The sequence below is a fragment of the Sebastes umbrosus genome, chromosome 10 (assembly GCF_015220745.1).
Source record: "Sebastes umbrosus isolate fSebUmb1 chromosome 10, fSebUmb1.pri, whole genome shotgun sequence".
NCBI classification, from domain to species: Eukaryota; Metazoa; Chordata; class Actinopteri; order Perciformes; family Sebastidae; genus Sebastes; species Sebastes umbrosus.
The window spans coordinates 21,882,187-21,895,345 of NC_051278.1; the positions used below are offsets into that span (position 1 = coordinate 21,882,187).

A 13,159-nucleotide genomic window follows, 5' to 3' on the forward strand; every position below is an offset into this window, starting at 1 on the left:
GCTGGGTATGACATTTGTTTAGAGACATATTTCTCCCATTACCTCAAATATCTCCCCCCCCCCCTACCTCTACTCTCTTGAGTTAGGAGGGTGTCATAGCCAAATCATTTCCAACAAAGATTAATTTACAAAGGGAGGGGAGACCAAGAGAAACTGGGATCAATTTATACAAAGACAAAGAGAAAGAGAAGAAGAGAAAATGAGTACTTGAGATTTGTATAGATCAAATCCTGGCAGCGTGTGACCAGAGACTTTATCCGCTCATGAGGGAAAAGGAAATCACTGCCTGATATTAAGTGGAACATCTGGTGGGGGAGAGGAACTCTGCTCGGTGCCACAGCTGACGCCACACCTGCCAACAGCAGTTTGCACATTGCACACACGTACAAACAACGCACACTTAATCCTACACACACAGGCTGCATAGAGTTTGTGATGTGGGAGGATAGGCTGGTTTTGGAAGTTTTTATGGTAATGATCCCCAATGTTCCTCACAGCAGTATCCTGGATAGTTGAATGACAGGTTTATGTTACGGTCATCCACTTTGATTATTTTGAGTTTTGAGAAATCAACACTTTTTTTGGTTTGGCTCTAAATACTCCAACACCCATGAGCCTCCGCTGCCATTGAGGAAGGAGCTTGTCAGAGGCAACGATCAGAGCTGCTGCAAATAAAAAATGTTTTTTCAATAAAGGGGTTGCAGGAATGACGTATTTTTTGTAGGCCAACAAGGAAGTTAGCATTACCCTGGTTCCCTTGACAAAAAGCCAATGGGATTTTTTTCATTGGATTTTGGATTATTGCGGAAAATAAACTCTGTGGCAAAGAAACGTTGATAATACTTTTCACGTTTCATTCAGCAAGATAATTGGTACCAACCATGTCATACTAGCTTGTCGAGAAGGAGGCTAAATAATGCTCCAAACTGAAAAAACTGGCTTGGCCATTTTTCAAAAGGGGCATTTTTGTCCACTCCCATGTTGATAAAAGTATAAAATAATTGACAAATCTCCCTTTTAAGTAAATTTTGAACAGATAAAAAAATGTGCGATTAATTTGCGATAGACAGCCCGATTCTGCACAAAATCAACAGCACTTTTACTCACTTTTTCACTTTTAAAAACTGAAACATCTGAGGCTCTAAATGTTCAAAGGCGCAATTACGATAATGTCCATGTCTGTCCTTTCGTTGCTCTGAAAACAACCCCAGTTTAATCCAATGGCTGCTTTACTCAAGGTTGTGGCGCTGGTAAACCACTCTTATGTCAGAAAGAAAAAATATATATATCACCAGTGACCAGCAGCATAACAAAAACAACCTTTGACTGTCAGCCCAGATTAAGGCCAAAGTTTGACCCTCAAAGTCTCAAAGCAACATTGACAGCTCGCCTCATCTCCATGGAGAGTCCAAGGTTGACTGACAGCTGTCAACGCCCCGTTTCCCCTCCCCCAGCCAGCAATCATCATCTCTCAGTAGCAGAACTATGTCTCTCTCCCTCCCGCTCTCTCTCTCTCTCTCTTCTCCTTAATCCCTCACTCAGTGTAACAACTGCCTGAAGCTTTGACCTGGACCCCGTTAATACATAATCTGCCATCTCCAGAACTAATATACACCACCCTCCCCCATCATCTCGCTATATGCCAAAGCAAGGAGGAAAGAACTGTGGCTAGTGTGTCACACAGAGCAGAACTGACCTGAGCTAGCATCAGGTCGCCTGGCCAGAGTCCACGGAAGGAAGCCAATGCACTCCGCAGGGTGGAGGCAAAAGAGTGGAAGTCCCACAGTATCATATGCGGTGATTATGCCGGGGTGGGGGATGGGGAGGCCTAGTTAGTCATATAAAGGCGGGGTCTTGCTCAAGGGTATTCCACAAAGCATCATATACTGAGGTGGGCGGGGGCATGCCATCTGTATTTACACAAGGGCTATTAGTTCAGGGAGATATTCTTTCTGGTTGTGCATGCTGCAGCTAATGAACTGTCTGAGGTTGTCAGAATACCAGGAGCTGGTAACTGGATTTTAAGGAATGCAAAATGTTATTGCTGCTATCACAATGTAATTTGTCTACCTGACAAAAATATCAAAATGAGGTTTTAGCTGAAAGGCTGGATCATACTTTGTTGAGTCTGAAATGCATAATTCTTTCGAAAAAAAGCCTTGTTTTATTTATCCCACATGAAAAGGGGTGAATGAATATGATTAATTAATACTTTCTTCCAGACGCATTAGCTCAGCCAGCCATTTTGGCTGAAAAAAAAAAAAAAAAAAAAGAAGTAACATGTAAATTTGCAGTGTTTTCTGACAATGGACCGACCCTTTAACCAGGAGCAAATCTGCCTACGATTACCACCAAAACCCACGTTGCCTAGCAACATACAATTTAGGAATATGCTTTCAGAGCAGCTTTGCGGCTGTGTCCATTAACAGATGAAATTACCAAAGCAACAAATGTCAGCCACATGCAAATGAGGTCTACTCTGCTGACTGCGTGTGTACTAACAATGCCATGTATGTGTAAGTGGCAGACTTGAAGAAATCCTTTTCCAAAGCATCTGTGCTAAGAGCAGCAGTCGGTTTTGACGGTCAAGCAATGGAGATCTATTAATATCTGCTTTCTCGGGCCTTAAAATCAGAGAGACAAGTTAAATTATTTTTCCTTGTCTGCCTTGGCCCCCATTAAAGTCCATTTTAACCTACTGGCTATGTACGGTAGTGACTCACAGGAAAGCCAGGAGGCTGGTCTGAACAAACTGGGACTATCTGTGGATTAGTGCAGCAGAGGAAATGGAGGATCTGAAGGATTAAAACCCCTCCTCTCTCTTCTCATTACAACCTGCACAGAGAAAATGACACAATCACACAATCGGCCATCAGCACTGTAATTCGATTTTATCTGTCCAGTGATGCCGCTAGTCAGCCTCTGGTGAGCGGGCGTTGATGGAGAAATCAGCACCTTATTGCCCAAAATGTCTGAAACATAGGCTACTTTTATCAGGCCGTGGGTGTGAAAAGAAGATAATTTCATGTAGCAGCTTTTATTATGCTGAATTAAAGCAGCAGTAGGCAGAATATTTTTGGCATCATTGGGCAAAAATTCCATAATAACCTTTCAGAATATTGTATTTCAAGTAGTCTTAGAGAAAACTAGACTAAACTAGAAAAGTCTAGCCCATAACGGGAGCCTTTGGCCAATCACAGGTCATTTCAAAGAGAGAGCGTTCCTATTAGCTGTTCATTCAATGGAGGCAGCTGTCAATCACTCTCGAACTCTGATCAAACGGTCAAACTAGGCAGCGCTGATCATATATGAATTCATATTCTGTTACTCTACTGCCTATTGCTCACAAAAAATGAAAACAAAATGAAACATCTTGTAGTGTACTGTTTAGCTGTAAAATTAGAAAGTTTGCTCTGGCTGGTGGGCGGTGCTTGGTATTTCCTCAACTGATCTCATCATGGCGGCCGGGTTATAAACTTTCTCATTTTACAGCTAAACAGTACACTACAAGATGTTTCTGAAAACATTTAAGGAGAGAAATAGGTATTACAGTAACAGAATATTGATTCACATTTGATCAGCACTGCCTAGTTTGACCGTTTGATCGGAGTTTGCGAGTGACTGACAGCTGCTCAGAGACGGCAAGGCTCCAGCTCGGCTCTGATTGGTGGTTTTCCTCCGGTCTGTGAAATCTTGCAGATGCCATTAGGAACACCGGAGGACACAGAGGCACATGATATTTTTCAGATTACCTGTATTGTCAGGATATAGTGACCGTTTTATAAAAATAAAATTCTACCTACTGCTGCTTTAATCTGATATGGGTAAATGATTCAGGGGATTACACCAGAAGGATCCACTGACAGAAATCATTTCATTTTAAACTGGAATCAAAACATGAATTTGGGATGCAAATTCAATACATTCAGCTGAAAGAAAAAAAAATCAACCATAAAATGAAAAGTCTGCCTTTAACCCACCGGTTCAAATGTAAAGTCTGATCCCTGTGAGCAAATCTGTTCGAGAAGAACTAGACGAAGCTAATTGCTATTTCATGCAGGTCAGTGGTACACCTTGACAGCAGCAGGACTGGAGGACGGCTGTGTAGCCTGAGTGGCTGTGAAGTCTTTCCAGGCTACTCTGATGCACCCTTATTATCATAATGCAATAAGACATCCATGTTTACAACAACAGGGGCTTAGGGGCTGTGCAGGGGAGATGGTGCGTGGCAGAGCAGAAAGGACTTCATCAAAAACAGCTGCAGTCACAATGATACCACAGCTAAAGAGCCACAGCACATACTGTACGACTAATGCCGCAATCACCATTATGCAACTTTATGAATATTGTATAGTTGAGGCAGATTATATGATTTTAAGAAAGCCTGAGCTTTTGCTCCAATTACGCACCAAGGGCACGACATAGTCAATACGAGCTAAATGAGAAAAAATTATATCTTTGCAAGGAGACTGTGGCAAATGCAATCACATATTTTTCACACATGCACACCATTGCAAATTAACACACATGCACGCCAGGAGACCGTTGATACTGCTGCACACAATATCCTAGTTTTCTGGTGAGAGAAGTCTTAATGTGAACGGTTCACACATGAATGCAGCGACTGACAGACTGTAACATGAAGACAGTGTGCAGTTGTTAAAATTTTAAAAAGGTATCAGAAACGGTGCTGACAGCTGTTTCTCCCAAATCCTCCATATTGCGCCTCATCAATGTCGTTTTGTGTTGCATTTAATGGGGCGATATGTCAATCTGACAAAAGAACTGCATGAGATTACGGAAATAATAAAGGACTTCACACAAAGTATACGGAAGGTCTGACAAATCTGGCTCTCACAGAGATAAGCAGATGAGACAGCGGGATGCAAGTATCATTTTAGGATCAGGGTAAATGCAGACACCAAAAGTAGGACAGGGAATGGATTGCCAGAATGTCTATGCAAAACTTATCCTTTTACGGTATTAATCATAAGCCTGACAACATTTTTGGAAGAGAGATAGGCAGCAAGCAATTTAGATTTCGCTCCACTGGACTAGATGAGAAGAAAAGACACGCCATTTATCCATTGTTGATGTAATGAGAACAAACGCGGGACAGCAAACAAATGACAGCACTGACCAGAAAGATAAAACGATTACAAAGAAAATGCTCCATTTAAATTCTCATTGTGTTTGGACTTTCTTAAGGTCAGACATCATGCATTACACACCAGCAACCACATTCAGCTAAATGGATCTCACATGCTCCTCAGCTGAATGATGGTTTCACAAACCAGAATAAAAACAGAGATGGTATGCACATACCGACGATTCATCACAATGAAGGATGAAAACACATTTCTGGTGCCTTCTTTTTTTTTTTCAAAGAACAGACTGCAACCTAATACTCAAGTTGTTTCTTTCAGTATACTGAAGAGCTCTTAGAAGCGTCAACCAAATTGTGAAAGCATGATATGATTCTTAACAATGCAGCAGCACTGCTTTGTGGAGCTATTCAAAGCAACGAGAGGAATGGGGGAATGGTGTCTTACATAAAGCATGCAAAAAAAATGAAGAGCTCTAGCACAAATCAATTTCCTTATCTATTAAAAACATGTGAACCAGCCAAGAGAAAGCAAGACCAAATGTATCAAGAAATCAGACAAACAACGGATGATAAGGATGAAAGGAGAAAAAAAAAAATAATTTACTTGTATCTGGAGACACCATAGTGGACACGATGACTGGTGGACCCGTGCGTCGACTTAACTTCTGGTTAGCAGCAAGGACACCTTGGCTTTGGCCTGGTGCTCCCATAGGGACGATGGCATTGTCCATTGAAGTACCCCCACCCTTACGCATCAGCTGAGGGCTGGGGTGAGGGCTGTGCATGGGTGACAATGGCAGTATGTTCCTGTCCCTCTTCATCAGCTCCATGGGCACTGTGTAATTGGTAGAGTATGCTTTTGGTACCTGTTGTGGTGGCTGCGGTAAAGCTGGCATGGACAGGGGCATCTGCTGTGGCATACCTTGCATGGAGTGCATAGACCCTGGCATGGCAGGCATTGACCCAGTCATGTGCTGTGGCATTATCTGCATACCATGCATGGGCATCCCTGACAGCGTCACCCCAGAAGAGTAGGCGGACATCGGTCTTGATTGAACAGGCATAAGTGCTCCAGTGTATGGCCCCGGGGAGCGAGGTGGTTGGCCTGGGTAGCCTCCAGAGGTTTCTAGGAGGTGCTGAGAGGGGGCACTGTTGGGCCTCCTACCCATCATTTCGCCTATCCTTGGGGAGATGGTCTGCATGGCCCCAGGGGACTGCGGGTGCATCATATGGGGGTCCACGGTCAAAGCCTGTGACGGGTGCGTTGGATGATGTTGCTGCTGGTGGTGGTAGATGTCTGAGCGATGGCTAAAGCTATTGGAGCGGCCTCGCATGGGTGTCTGAGGTTGGGAGGGGGCTGGCGTAGCCTCAACGGGCCGCTTGCAGTTGTGGACCAAGCGAGACAGTACACGAGCCTGGCCGAGGTTGGGGGCGACGGTGCGAACATCGTTCTCCTCCATAACGGCCAGCATGCTAATGGAGTCAAATCCCTGATGGGTAATTGAGGAGATGGTGCTCTCCGAGAGGCCCTCATTTCGCAGCAGTGCAAGGAACTCAGGGTCAACTGCCTTCTTGGGGTCCACAGGTAAAGGCGTCTGTGGGGCAGTGGGGGGAAGAGGAGCAGGATGTGGGGTGACTGGGGGAGGAGGGATTGAAGTTTGGACAGCCTGCACAAGGGCAGGTGCGGCCGGAGAAACTGGTGCGGTCTGCACTGGTGCGGGTGGAGCAGGAAGTGGAGCCATCATAGAAAGGCTAGGGTCTGAGACGGGCATGGTAGGTGGAGGTGGCAGGGGCTGTTGCAGATGCTGCTGCAATTGTTCTTGCTGAAGTTGCTGCTGCTGTAACTGCTGCTGTTGAAGCTGTTGCTGTTGCAATTGTTGCTGCTGTATTTGTTGTTGCTGAAATTGCTGTTGCTGTAACTGCTGCTGTTGCATTTGTTGCTGTTGAAGCTGCTGCTGTTGTAACTGTTGCTGCTGTATTTGTTGTTGCTGCTGCTGCAATTGCTGCTGTTGTTGGATGGTGTAAGGTGAGGCAGCCTCTTGCCTCATAATCATACCTTGAGTGACAGGATCTACTACTAGACAGGTAGCTGCTTGCTGCGAATCCAACGGGCGGCCATTAACATCAGTATAGACCGACTGACCGGTCAGAGGTGGAGGCTCACTGGCATACCGAGGGGATGCATGCTCCATACCATAGTGAGCAGGAGATGGCTCTCGCGAGGGTATGCGCTGTTGGCCATCTGGCATCATTTTGGCAGCAGCTACAGCACCAGGTTCCCTATAAGCTCGACTCAACTCATGAGCGGTCGGAGGAGGGGGAGGAGGAGGTAGAGGCGATGTGGGGGCTTGAGGTCCAACTCTTCCTCCCTGACCTTGATCCCACACAGCGCGAGCCCCAGGTGCCATCCCAAAATGAGACCCCGACCTACTGAGCGGGTGAGGCGGCGGAGGCTGGTGTTCTGGCCGGTAAAAGCCCTCAGGTGGCCGTGGAGTCATAGCCGGGTCATGGGAATAGTATTCCTGATGTGGAATGGATCCTCGGTGAGCCATGGGCGCACGTTCGTAGTGGTTTAGATCAGGCACAGAGCCCTTCCTCAGCCCCCGTGGGTCCTGTCGGTCTGCGTAAACCTGTCCGTACGGAGAGTCTTGGTAGGAATACTGGTCGCGTTTCAAATCCAGGTCAGGGGGACGCACTCCTGGTGGAGGCTCGTACCAGCCTCCTCCCTCTCCGTATGACAGGGAGCTACGCCGGCCGTTTACTCTTGCCTGCTGCTCGTAGACACTCTCAGCCCTGTCCCACTGACCCTCATTCCCTCCTAATGTGTCCCAACTGTGGGAGCGACCAAGACTCAAATGTTTGTTAGGGACAAGCATTGGCAAAAAAGCAAAAAAAAAAAGAGAAGATTAAGGGAGGAAAAAAAACAAAAAACAGAAAAAAATTTCCACTTGTAGCTGTGTTGAAAGTTGTCTTTCAAGTCTTCATGTACTTTAGCACCAAAAAATGGAACGCAGAGAGGAGTAGTACAAGAAAAAAAGAAGATGAAGCAGGGTCTACCGTTTCACCTGCTATCAGGCTGTAATATTGTAGGTCCGTACTATCAGATGACTCCCCCTTTGGCTGGCAGTCCTTGAATAATTAATCTCTGGTCATGCTGGCTTGTTGTGCGCAAGGAAAGAGGACACCACACACAAACACAACACACCAAACCACACAAACACAATACACTAAAGAGCTAGCAGCTACTCCATGAAAGACACGGTAGCAGGGTGCATGCTGTAGCTGGCCACCAAATGTTGATATAAAAAAAAAGACAAAAAACAAAAGGAGTGGATAGGTTGGTTATAGGTTGGGATGGGCAGGGGCTTGTACTAATCCAATGGGGTTTATCTCTCCCGTCTCTGGGACATTTTACTTGCTCTGCCGATTGCTATGAGGGATTACAACTAAATAAAGCCTGTTTAATTCCACTTCCCACCGTGACGTCATGTGAACCAGATACAAGCGTATCTGGTGATGTGGATGATGATGATGATGATGGCGATGATGCCAATGATTTAGAGTCCACCCCTCAAACCCCTCACCCTCACCCTCTCCTGAAGAGTCACGTACCTGAAGCGGCCGATGATGCACTGTCTCGTCAACAGGTTCCAGCTTTTGGTTTGCCAGATTCACAGCGCGGGGAGGGGAGGCCAGGCAGGGCGCACGGCTTCATTGAATACAAATGAAATACAGTTCTCTCAGCTAAGTCCCATGTGCTGTCAGTAAACATCAAATCCACTCTGATTGGACACTAATCCTCCAGGTCCCATGCTTGCGGCAGAGCCACCACGCAACTGCTGCCCAACTCACTCTGAAATGTCCTTGATGCCTCCGTGGCGCTCACTGTCACTGCCCCACTCTATTTGATATGAGATCACTCAGACATGCCATGTATGTTGATCGGAGGGCATTGGAAATTATAATGCATGGATTTGCACGTGCAGAATGTATAACTAAATCCACCTGTAACGTTTGTCCTATTTGCCCTATTTGTCGTTTCAAGCAATGATCCTCTAATCTTATCAACATTACAGTTAGGGATGCACTGATCCAACTTTTTCAGCGCCCAATACGATTAGTGATACCTGGGCTTTGGGTGTCGGCCGACACCGAGTACTGATCCGATTCCTGTGTTTAAAAATAAGCTGTATGCCTCACTGTGTGGGAGTGACTTGGATCATTCTTTTATGAGTGAGGCAACATCAGGCCTGAAACATTGCTTTTGTAAAACAAAATGTAACAAATAAATACATGGATATAAATGTATTGAATTGTTATTTATTATTAAAATAATAAATAATGCACCAACAATTTGATTAAAAAATCTTCAAAATAAATTGGTCAAAACTAAATAAAAAAAACTAAATTAAAATTCCAGTATATGATGTATATAGTATATAAACACAGAATTGAATTGAATAAATCGGCCCCATTATCACGATACCCGATCCAGCTATTTGAGTCAGTATCATGTGTACAAAGTGTTAAATGCAACACTTGTACAGAAAGTTAGAATCTCAAAATAGTTTTATTTGGCCATTTATATTATGATTTCTAACCATATGCATCTAACTGTCAGTTAAAATACAGCACCTTCCCCCTTCTTTCCTAAAGCTCCTCTGATCTCCTTCACTTAGAGAAGCTCTGTAATCTGGATTTGGCCCGTTGCAGAGAAAAGTAAAACAGTGGCGGAGTGTAGTGTGTGTGCATCTGTGAGTTGAAGCGGTGAGGGGGGAGGTTTTTGTAACAGTTAATCCCAAGCACAACCTTTGCCTTACAAAAACACTATGCGTGTTGAGCTGCAACACAACACATTCCATCTCATTCCAGTAATGAATAGTATAGTGGGGAAAAAAAAGCTCTTAAATGTAATGCTGCAGCATTTGATGTTATGTTTGGCCATGAGCCATACATGGAGATGCAATTAACGCTTAACATTCCTTATTTTGTTTAAAGCTATAGGTGATGTTCAATACATGACTCTGAAGGTGTACCTGCCTGCCTAGCTGCCTGCATGTCTCACTCCATGTCACTGTGGCTGAAACCTGATCCCTTCCTGCAGAGGATCCCTGTTTATTAATGCATGAAAACAGATGTAAGGTGAGGAAGTGTCCGATTCCATCCAAATCTAATCTCAGAGCCATATCCACAGCGAGGCGTAGCAATACATATTTTAGACTGTGAGGAAAGTCTTGTTAATTACTGTCTCAGCATATTGAGAAAAGTTCCTGCATATCTTACAGAGGGCCTATGGAAACCGTGCTTGCATGTCCGTCGTCGGCACTAATATCTTGTTTAATCACAGTTGTGTAATTAGAATAGGAAGAGATCAGAGGGGGAAGCGGAGTATTCTGCTGTTTTCACAAGATGACAGGGGGAAAAAAAAAAAGCTGATGACAGTAGCTCCAAAACCAATTGCGCAGATGACTGAGAACTTTTTCTTTTGGTAAGGTCAGAGGAACATCAGTCAGCTTGATGTAAGAAAGGTAATTAAAATGGGAAGGAGAGGAGACGAGAGCGAGCCCTCGCAGAGATCTAAAACCGACCGTAAAGATGAATTATCAAATCAAAGCTGAGAGTTGGAGAGAAAATCATTTTTGATGCCCATTTCGATTCATCAGGGTGAAACTGCTATGAAGTCAATCAAATTTTACAGTCATTTCAAGTATGGGTGTCATTTATCACCTAAAGGCACACAGTCTTTCCCAGTTATTCATTCTGATCTTATTCGATATGGAAACTATTTTCCAAATCAAAATCACTTGTAAAGGCCAGACCCCCTACTATTCTGCTCTCTTTTTTTTAGAGGGGTAGGGGTGGGGGACAGGGGATGTTCAGGGGTAGATATATAGTCGACAGTAGATGTCACATAGAAGTGGTGTACATCATCTGAAAGCTGAGAACCTCAAGATTCATTTGACATGCAGTTCAATGAATTAATTATTAAAATAAATTCTGACAGTGTATAAGGGCTTAGAACATGATGATATAAGTCTATGATGGTCATTCTCATGATCTATTATGTCTCAAAAATTGTTGCAGCAATTTGGGGGTTGATACCATTTATTACACAGATTTGGTGCTACATTTAACCATTTTTTTTACCACTCAAGAATTGATAAAAAATGATCAATAATACCTCCAAAATACCACATTAAGACACCAAGACCTTGAGGAACACCGTAGAAAAAGCCATGCTATGATTCGATATCAAAAACTTTGGACATTTGGAGATTTCTGCAGGAATTGCATTTTTTGCCGATTGGATGGAGAGCACTTATTGCCAATCTACCTAGGAAAGCCATCCATCCTCTGAATGCCCTAGGTCTCTAGTTTGTGGTTGTAAAGTTTCATGAGGCTGTGATTATCCTCGAGGTCACCACAGGTCATTTTATACAGTGAGGTCAAATTTAAAAAAATGGTCTCACTACAATGAAATGGCTACTATGGGGACTAACATCATCACACTTGAGTACAATTGGGCTCATTGGATCCACAAAAGTCTCAGCTTTACAGTCATACCCAATTTACGCAATTCCAACACTGTTTAGGGACCCCAGTATGCAGAAATATATTCGAACACACCATTTTAGAATAAGCAAAAATAACACATTTGTACCGCATGCATAAAACTGCATGTTTTTTGCCCAAAACTGCATGAAATTATCATAAAGTGGGCAAGACTGTAAAGGGGAGACTCGTGTATACCCATAGAACCCATTTTCATTTGCATATCTTGAGGTTAGAAGTCAAGGAGCCCCTTTAAAAATGGCCATAACAGTTTTTTGCATGATTTGGGCCTCCTTCTCAACAAGCAAGCATGACATGGTTGTTACCAATGGATGGATGGTACCAGTATCTTCACTCTAGCTCTCTAACACTTTTGTGTTAAGGGGTTAAAAGCTAATATCATTGCAAGGTTAACAGCCTCTTTGAGTCTTTTAGACTTTAATGTAGCTGCTTAGATTTAGGAGAACATGTTCAGCGCCAATATATGCAAACACATACATACACACACACATCCATGTCAAGGGCAACAGCCTATAGAGTATATGTGATCCCCTGGCTTCCCCAACCTCATCCACTCCTCTCATTACTTCTTCTAGCCCGGCCCTCAAGAGACTCGGGCTTTCAGTGCAGCAGATCACTCATCCCCATAAAGTCAACCTCAGACAGAGAGACCGGGGCAGAGGTGTGTACTCAGGGTTTGCCGATCTAATCCCGACAGGAAAGTAAATCACAGAGTTCTGTTTGCCTCGAACTAAAACAATGTTTGACTTTCACATTCTAATGTTCCTCCATTTGCCATACTTGCCAGACTGTGCACACATCGCCAGATTCACTGTAACAGAGGGCTTTAGGAATTAAGCCGGGGATTTTAGAACAAATATAATACCACCCCAGCAGAAGCTTATAAAGACCTTACATTGAATAAGACTTGACTGGTGGAAAAATTCAGAGTAAAACTTACAGAAACCTTGAGTAAATGAACCTCGAGTGAAGCTGCAATTATGTAGTTCAGGGCTCTTTTTTTTTACTGCTAATAGATTTCAGAAAACTCTACTTTAGCCTGGTATAGTGTGTTACTTTTTCTTTCACATCTCTCAGCATTGGAGAAAATTTAATTAAGCAGCGAGTAACAAGACGGACATAATGTACAACAGTGAGATCTGGGGCTAATCTATCATACAAGACGCTTGATACCTGAACTTGCGGTATCGGCCGATACTGAATACCGATCTGATACCAACGTGATAAATACAGTTTAATATCTTCGCCGCTTTTGGGCTATCTTCTGTGCAATTTATTTAATTGTTGGAATGTGGTTTCCAACGCTTGTGCTGCTGCAGTTCGTACTTTTTTTCCCTCTTTGCCTTGGTGAAGTCGTCACGTTCTCCCATTGAAACGGAAGCCTTACATACAGTACATATCGTGATTTTCCTTATTGGATTTTCCACTGTGAAATATTACCAAATGGCGGACTTTTTCCTCGCTCTGACTACCATTACA

At 43.7% G+C, this 13,159-nt stretch overlaps 2 protein-coding genes across 2 annotated transcripts in view; both read right to left on the reverse strand.

Annotated features, from left to right (window-relative positions):
* LOC119495756 (C-terminal-binding protein 2-like) overlaps positions 1 to 13,159 on the reverse strand; it is a 91,679-nt gene that overhangs the window by 38,305 nt on the left and 40,215 nt on the right.
* LOC119495755 (trithorax group protein osa-like) lies at positions 5,433 to 9,267 on the reverse strand. Its single transcript, XM_037782515.1, has one exon. The coding sequence runs from the start codon at positions 7,981 to 7,983 to the stop codon at positions 5,659 to 5,661; it is 2,325 nt and encodes a 774-aa protein (XP_037638443.1). The 5' UTR covers positions 7,984 to 9,267; the 3' UTR covers positions 5,433 to 5,658.